The 8,637-nt window shown below is 51.6% G+C and overlaps 1 protein-coding gene across 1 annotated transcript; it reads left to right on the top strand.

Annotated features, from left to right (window-relative positions):
* The first annotated feature begins 785 nt into the window (after positions 1-785).
* LOC118836256 (galactoside alpha-(1,2)-fucosyltransferase 2-like) lies at positions 786-8,169 on the top strand. The gene is made up of 4 exons (XM_036743590.1): positions 786-913; positions 1,463-1,715; positions 3,557-3,674; positions 7,172-8,169. Exons 1-4 carry the CDS (start codon positions 786-788, stop codon positions 8,167-8,169), a joined length of 1,497 nt encoding a protein of 498 aa, XP_036599485.1.
* Positions 8,170-8,637: the final 468 nt, after the last annotated feature.

The raw sequence follows: 8,637 nt of genomic DNA, 5'->3' as shown, positions 1-8,637 counted from the left end.
CATTCACAGCAACGTCCTTAAAGAAAATACATCATCCTACACACACACATCATAACGCTCGGTCCGTAACACGGCACACAGCAGGTATCGCTGCATTCCCCAAAATACTTCTTTATACAATCGGGGTTCCAGGCCAGGGTCTTCCCTAGCACAACACGTCCTTAGAGGGTAGCAGAAAATACCACGCCGTCCACCCCTAAGGCACAGTAAGGTACCAGAATGTCCAAGTGAAGCCCTCTCTCATCCTGCCTGGAGCCCTGGGGCCGCAGGGGGCCCAATGCCCCCAGCTCTTACCTGGGTCCTGAGGCAAACTGCTTTCCACTCCTACTCCATTTCTTGACTCCCGCCTCCGCTCCCTGCTCTCTCTGCTTTGTCTGACGGCAGGCTCCGGGGACTCCCGCCCCCAGCTTCTTTCTCTGGGAAAACAAAGCTCAACAGGACACCCACAACAGTCACACACGCCTCCGGCGCCCGCGTCCTAATTCATTTTCAAAGCCAAACCCGGAGGCTCTGTGATGGCAGTTCTTAAAGGAGGCTTTTTCTTCGCACCAGACAGCCCTGTGCTGAATGCTCGTCTTCTTCTCTTCTGGGTTCACATTCGTTGCCGGGGGCCTTCTAACAACAGCTACCCAGAGTCTCATCTTCTTCTCAACAGGTCTCGGGGGAACCCCTCTTGCTGTAAGCCCCAAGGCGACAGCGAGCTTCCAGTTTATATAGTTTTACTCAGCATCTGATTGGCTGGGCCCATTTCGTAGCCCTTGTGGGTGGTCTGATTGGCTGAGCCCATGTTCGTAGCCCACGTGCGTTACCCGATTGACTGGCGGAGCGCGGGGGTTCGTAACCCACGTGAATTACCTGATTGGCTCCTCGGAGAGAGCTGCGGCATTTCGCACACTTACACCTCAACACTTATGTGAGTAGCTTAGTGGCCAAAGACATAAAAGTCGGGCTCGGCGCATAATGTGTTACAGCTGTGGATTACCAGGGTTCAACGGGCAAGAGCCCCGAATCAGATCGGACCCCCCCCCCAACCAGGGAAGGGCAGATAGGACACATCAGCCTCGGCTGGCAGTAAGCGCGGAGACCACCTCGGCGGAGTAGAACTCTCACAGGGGAGCCAAGACAGGCGCCTGGGAAAGGACTGGACTGGGAAGAGGAAAGACAGACAGACAGACAGACAGCGCTAGCCCAGCGCCCAGTGCCCAGTGGTTGTCAAGGGCAGTGATAGAAGCGGAGGAGTTAAGACGGTCTCGCCAATCAGCTTTGGCCCCTCCCTTCCAAGCCTGGTCTGGATAGAAGAGCGCCAAATAGGGGCTGGACTACACCGTCCCAGGGTGACAGAAGAAACAGAAGTGGCTCCACTCCCTCCCTCTCTCCATCTGGGGATCCCACGTCGCCTCATCTGGCCGCGCTCCTTCACTGGGGACCAAGCTTTCGGGCCCTTGCCCTCATGCCTTCCCAGCCCCTCTGTGGTTCTGGTGGATGCCAGCCATACTCCCCTTACCCTGGCCAATTTCAGAGCTCAGAGCCCCAGAGGGCTCTGCACAGCCACCTGGCTAGGCTTTGCCATCCCTCTCGCGTGTCCGCCTTGTGTTCCTGAACGCCAAGGAGAGGAGACCACCTTCCCCTTCCCTGGGCAGAAGGCTCCGCCATTTCCCCGGCTCACCGCTGTCCCACCCTCCCCTTCCCACCACCTACACCCTTGGCCAGAGCGGGTAACCAAAGAGCCGCGCCACTGGAAACCTTGTTGGAAGCCCCTCGCCCCTTTCTCTTAACCTCTTCCCCTCATTCTTTCCTGTATGGTAACATAGCCACCTGGTCGCCAGACACAGCTCGGCGCAGCTCTCCATCCCAACCTAGTCAACAAAATCAAAAAGAATAAAAAAATAGAAGAAAATGAGAGGTATATCATTGGATACATCTCACCTGGAAAATAGCTTGAGGAAAGATAATTTAAGAATTATTGGACTACCTGACAGCCACCACCAATAAAATAAGCCTAGACATAGTCTTTAAAGTAACCATCAGATAAAACTCCCCTTATATTCTGGAACCAGAGGTAAAATACAAATTGAAAGAATCATTCAATCACCTCCTGAAAGACATCCCAGAATTAAAATTCCGAGGAATATTGTAGCCAAATTCTAGAGTTCCCAGATCAAGGGGAAAATATTGAAAGCAGTCAGAAAGAGACAATTCAAGGGTTGTGTAACCACAGTCAGGATAACACGAAATTTAGCAATTTCTACGTTAAAAGATCATAGCTTGAAATATGATATTCCAGAGGGCTTAAGAGCTAGTATTACACCAAGAATCACCTACCCAGCAAAAGTGAGTATAATCCTTCGGGAGAAAAAAAAATATTCAATGAAATAGAGAACTTTTGAACATTCCTGATGAAAAGTCCAGAGCCAAATAGAAAATCTGACTTTCAAATACAAGACTCAAGAGAAGCATGAAAAGTCAAACAGGAAAGGGAAATCACAAGGGGCTTGAGGTTAAATTATATTCCTACATAGGAAGGTAATATTCAGAACTTAAGGGGCTTGAGGTTAAATTATATTCCTACATAGGAAGGTAATATTCAGAACTTTCTCATTATTAAGGCAGCTAGAAGGAGTATATATAGACAGAGAACAAGTTAGTTGAAACAATAATTTTATCAAAGTAGCAGGATATAAAATAATGGCAAATAAATTATCACCATTTTTCACCAACAAAGTCCTACAAGAAGAGAGAGTAAGAGATATTTTATTTAAAATAACCATAGACAATATAAAATTCTTGGGAATATACCTGCTAAGACAAACGCAGGAACTATCTGAGCATAAGTATAAAACATTTCTATACAAATAAAAATCATATTTAAATCATTGGAAAAATATTAATTGCTCATGGGTAGGCCAAGCCAATATAATATATAGAAATTGTTCTCCTAGAGTAATCATATTTACGGGAGGCAGATAAATATAACTATAGCCAGATACCCTTTCTCTGGGGAGGACAGGGTAGCTACCCTCTGACAGCAACCTCCTGCATTCCTTCCTGGCAGGAGTCTAGAGATATCTGTTCATGCCTCCCTACCAGCCCTACCTCTCTGTATGTGGACACACATAACCTGCATGGGTGAAACTCAATACACACATTCTTCACATTAAGAAAAATTGATTTTTTTTTAAATCTGAAAGAATACATGTGAAAATCTTGTTAATTCAATGCCAAATCATGTAAAAACAGGGATTTGTAGCAAAAAGAGGACCCATCAAAATTTTTTGTCGTCTTTGCCAAGATGATGGGTGGGAAGCCGAAGCTGAGAGTTGGCATTTCTCTAACAGCAATTTGGAGCTTGGAGGCCTTTTTCTGAAAATCGCATGTTCACCCCCTGTGACCATTCATCAACTGGAGAATGGCTCTTAGTTTGTTCCTTGAGCATCTGAAGATTTCCAACCTATTTATTCAACTTTATCTCACGTTATTTTCCATGCAGTCTGTGTTCCAATCAAGGCTTAGTTCCTATTTCCTCCCCTATTCTTGTTCTGCCTTCTCTTGTCTACAGGTCGTTGCTCACACCATAGGCTATAATTTGAGTAAACTCTCCACTACCCCCACCACCATCGACAGCAGCAACAACCAGGTTCTTCTGTTAACATACCCTCTCTTTTGGCCACTCTTTGGTAATAACCAGTTCAGAGACTAAGTGAAATCTTCCCTGACTCCACCCTTTCTGACCTCCCTGTGAGTGAAAGTGATTTCTCTTCTTCAATGACCCGGCATCCCACTTAATTGCTACAAATGTCTGTCTGTCTGTCTCTGCCGCTCTTTCTGACTTGAATGAATGAGTGAATGGAAGAGGGTTTATTTAGCGCTTACAATGTGCGGGGAGGTGAGGGGTGGGACAGAATGCTAGGCTGTGGGGGTACAGGCACCTGCAGGTCACATGAGTACGTGGTGGTAAGTGGTCTGAGAAGTTATGAGGATGGTGCTGGAGGTAGAAAGGGGGGGCGAGGGGGAGACGGCCTGAGCCCCACCTGGGGATAGGCCCCTGTAGATAAGGTGAACTCTCAGCAATCACAAGTCCTGGAATCCAGGACTGTCCTGAAAGCGGTGGGAGGGTGGAGCCCAGCCTGGGAGCCGCCTGGTGAAGGCATGCCCCACAGACCCCTTCTGAGAAGAACACGGGGTGACAAAGGAAACAACTATATTTAAATATAGTTATCAAAATGTTTTTTAAAACAAGTTCCCAGACCCCAGATGAGGAAGAGGGAGGGCTCTCTTGCCCCCTCCCCCCAGCCCCCCTGGAGCCTGAAGGTGGCCTTTCTCCCTTCTCCCTCTAGCTCCCAGAGCTGGAAGTGACCTCGGAGCATATGGGGGAGGGGCAGGGAGAGGGCACAGCAAGACTCCCAGCACACCCAGGCTGGGAGGAAGCTGCTGCTGGTCCTGGAGGTCTGGAGGGTGAGTTCTGGCAGCCTAAGCCCTGCACAAGGCTGCCCCAGCCTGTGACCCAGCACTGGCCTCTTCCCCTGCTGGCAGATCCCCCGCTGACTCCTGTCCCCTCCACCTGCATGCTCGCTGGCCTCCATGATGCCCCCCTGGCCTCCTCCTGGCCTTCTCCCTGCCCCGCCCCCAATCTCTGACCTCCTTCCTTGCCCCTCTGGCCTCTTCCTGGACTCTTTCCTGCCCCCCTGGCCTTCTCCCTGCCCCCCCCCCCAATCTCTGACCTCCCTCCTTGCCCCTCTGACCTCTTCCCTAACCCCCTGGCCTCTTCCTGGTCTCTTCCCTGCCCCCCACCCCCACCCCAGCCTCTTCCTGGCCTTCTCCCTGCCTCCCCGGCCTGCCTCTCTGAATCTCTGACCTCCCTCCTTGCCCCTCTGGCCTCTTGCCTGCCCCGCTGGTCTCCTCCCTGCCTCCCTGGCCTCTACCCTGCCTCCCCGGCCTGCCTCTCTGAATCTCTGACCTCCCTCCTTGCCCCTCTGGCTTCCTCCCTGCCTCATCCCTGCCCTCCTGGCCTCCTCCCTGACCTCCACCCTGGCCGCCCTGCCCCCACCTCCCCTCCTCTCTGCCCCTCCCCCCAGCCTCCTGCCTGCTTTCCTGGCCTCCTCCTTGCCCCCCAAGGTGGTGCTTCTCTGACCCCCTTCCCTTTCCCAACCACTCTAGCTCAGGCCCTCATTATCCCTCCCCTGTGTTTTTGTCCTCATATCCTGCTTCCAGTCTCTCCCCTCCCCAGTGTACCTCTTCTCCTGGGGTAGCTGTTTTACCTTGCTACCCTAGCCCAGTGCCTTGGCTGTAATCAATGTTTGTTTGTTTTTTTTTTTAATTTTTTTTTTTGCTTTTTTTTTTTTTTGGAAAGGCAATTGGGGTTAAGTGACTTGCCCAAGGTCACACAGCTAGTACATGTGTCAAGTGTCTGAGGCCGGATTTGAACTCAGGTCCTCCTGACTCCAGGGCCGGTGCTCTACTCACTGCGCCACCTAGCTGCCCCTCAATGTTTGTTTTTACTGTTGGCAAAATAATCTTACTGAGTTACTGGTTGTGCCCTGCCATCCTCCCCTCAACAACCTCCAGTGGCTCCCTAGGGCCTCAGAGGTTAAATGCACAGCCCTCCTGCTGACATTCAAGGTCCACCTCAGACCAGCTCTAACCAAGCCCTCCAGACGTTTCAAATGACTCCCTGCATGTGGATACAGACGGTGCCCTACGGGCTAAAAGCAATAGTAAGGGCTACTTTCCCCGGCTCCCGAGGGGGGTTTGAGGCTCATTCTGTAGCCCATCCTGTAATTTGAGATCCTGTAACTTGAGGGTATCTTAATGTCCTTTCTCCCTTATCCTGAAATACCACCCAACTTACACCAAAAGAACTGCTTTTGTCCCCCTCATCCTGCATTCCCTCTCCTGTCCTTCATCTTCCTCACCCTGTGTCACGACAACGTTTCCTTATCTTGCAAGCAGCCACCTTCCTCCCCTTGTTTGTACTTATCCTGTCCCTCCATAAGATGCCCCATCCCATAGGCTGTGTGGCCTCTGTCTATAGAAGTCTGGGTTTTTTGGTTTAGCTCCTTGCTAAATCTCAGGTCTGTGTGCTTCACATACAAAGCTCCCAGTTAGGGCTAAGAGAACATCGTCCTTGTGAATTCTGTCATACCTGCACCCGCTCTCCCAGCTGGCCCCTCCAGGTTCCTCACAGAGTCCACATTTCAGTACACAAAGAGTTTGGGCGGCCCTTGGGCAGCCCACTGAGCTTGGCCTCTCTCTCCCTGCCACCTCCCAGGCCAAGAATGAGCTGCTCCCTCTTCATCCACTATCTCCCTTCTACAGCATAGGGGCCACCTCCTCCAGGAAGTTTTCTCTGATCTTCCCAGTTGTCAGTGTTCTCCTTTCCTGCATTTACCTGGTGTTTACTTATCTCCTGAGGTGTGTGCTAACTCCAAAGGACAGAGTGACTACACTTGTTATTTTTGTCTCCGGATCTCTCGTTGCATAGCATTGGTAAGATTTGCTGGAATCCCATTGAAATCCCTGGGCTCACCCTCCTCTGACTCTCCATAGCTACCCTTCTCCTTCCAGGTCTTTCCAGCCAGCACCCTCTGTTCCCTCCTGACTTCCTTTCTCCTGTTTCTTCCCTTCCATCTATGAGACACTGTCCTTGCCCCCCAGATGTGAGCCCTTAGGAAGGGACTCCCCCCCACCTTCATGGGACCACCCCCCATTGCTCCCTCCCAGCACACCCCCTTGATAATCACCAGCAAGGACCACCACCCCAGCACCCATGGGCCATGAGTCTGCATCTCCTCTGGAAGAGTCCACAAGGAGTGGGGAGTGGAGAGACCTGGACCAGCTTTCCGGGCTGTCCAGCCTTCTGATGCCTTGCTCCTCTCACCCACTCTGCATGTCCTGACCCAGTGCCTCTTCCCCGGCTGCCTCCCCAGACTTGGAAGTATCTCCCCCTTTGCCTCCCCTCAAATCCCATCTTCTGTGGGAGGCCTTTCCCAGTCCCCCCCTTTCAGATGCCCTTTATCTCCTCTCTGTGCTTGAAGGTGCTTCATTTTCCACCTGTGACCCCCATGAGACTGAGCCCCCGGAGGGGAGGGACCGTTTTTACCCCTTCTGGTGTCCCCAGTGCTTAGCACAGTGCCTGGAATGGATGGGTGGATTGACTGTCCTCTCCTCCCTACAGGGGACATGACAGGAGTCTGGGATTCCTCTTTCCCCTTCCACATTCTGTTCTTCTTCTTCATGGTTTCCACCATCTTCTACATGGAATGGTGGAACTTGTGGAAGTTTCCAGAACTTCCAGCCCCCAGAGTCGAGCTGCCTCCCAGCAGCTGGACAGTGAACACCAAAGGCCGCTTGGGGAACCAGATGGGGCAGTACGCCACTCTCTATGCCCTGGCTAAGTTGAACAGGAAACGGGCTGTGATCTCACCCAAGATGCAGAAGACCCTGGGCCGCCTCTTCCATATCACGCTGCCTGTGCTCACAGACACAGAGGACCTGCAGATCCCCTGGGTCAGCTACCAGCTGGAAGACAGGATGAAGCATGAATACCGCCACATCCCTTGGAAATATATCTTCTTCAAAGGCTTCCCCTGCTCCTGGACTTTCTACCACCATCTACGGGACGAAATCCTCAGGGAGTTCTCCCTGCATGTCAAGGTCCGGGAAGAGGCCCAGGCCTTCCTGCACCAGGTGCGCAAGGGCCGAGGCCACAGCCTCACCTTTGTGGGGGTCCACGTACGTCGGGGAGACTACGTCCATGTCATGCCTGAGAGGTGGGAGGGGGTGGTGGCTGACAGGGGCTACCTGGAGCAGGCATTGGACTGGTTCCGGGCCCGCTACACCAATGTTGTCTTTGTGGTCACCAGCGATGGGATGGCCTGGTGCCGGAGAAACATTGACACCTCAAAGGGGGATGTGGTGTTTGCCAGGGGATGGATGAGGAAGTCTGCTGAGAAAGACTTTGCCCTGCTGACGCAGTGCAACCACACAGTCATGACCATTGGGACTTTCGGCTTCTGGGCTGCCTACATGGCAGGAGGAAACACCGTCTACTTGGCCAACTACACCCTACCCAATTCCAAGTTCTTGAAGATCTTCAAACCGGAGGCTGCCTTCCTGCCGGAGTGGGTGGGGATCCCTGCTGACTTGTCGCCTCTACTCAGGGACCAACCTTAGTGTTCTCCCAGCCTAGCCCTGGGTCTGGATCTCGTCACTAATAGGGGACTAAGAAGAGAATACAAGATCACTTCTCTTCTCTGGCCCCATCCTCTGGACAGCTGCCTTTCCTCACTGTTCCGCACAAAATCTCAGGTGGGGCTCATGTTCACTGAATTTCCACTGGGGCTCTCCTTTCCCCAAGGAGGCTGAGCTCCCACAGGTTTGAGTCTTCTCTGGGCCTTCTCCCAGCATGGGGCACTTGATTGAATAAAGGTTTGTACAATTCACTTAGCCTCTGAATTGGGTGGTGGGGTTGTGGATGGGAGGGTGGGACCGTAGATTCTCATCCCCTCATTTTGTCAATAGTAGTAATAATAATAGCTAACATACCACACTTTAAGGTTTGCAAGGTGCTTTTGACAGATATATGTATATTACATATACGGATATATGTTTTTATCATATATATTTTAAGTGTTGATATAG

This window comes from Trichosurus vulpecula, chromosome 2, assembly GCF_011100635.1.
Source record: "Trichosurus vulpecula isolate mTriVul1 chromosome 2, mTriVul1.pri, whole genome shotgun sequence".
NCBI lineage: Eukaryota > Metazoa > Chordata > Mammalia > Diprotodontia > Phalangeridae > Trichosurus > Trichosurus vulpecula.
This window is presented reverse-complemented; position numbering and strand designations above follow the sequence as displayed.

Excerpts from the sequence above, each read along its gene's own strand:
- LOC118836256 (XM_036743590.1), top strand. The coding sequence starts at position 786 with ATGTTCGTAGCCCACGTGCGTTACCCGATTGACTGGCGGAGCGCGGGG. Across the intron at positions 1,716-3,556 it reads TACACCCTTGGCCAGAGCGG|GTCGTTGCTCACACCATAGG; the intron begins GTAACCAAAGAG and ends TCTTGTCTACAG. Across the intron at positions 3,675-7,171 it reads TCTCTTTTGGCCACTCTTTG|GGGACATGACAGGAGTCTGG; the intron begins GTAATAACCAGT and ends TCCTCCCTACAG.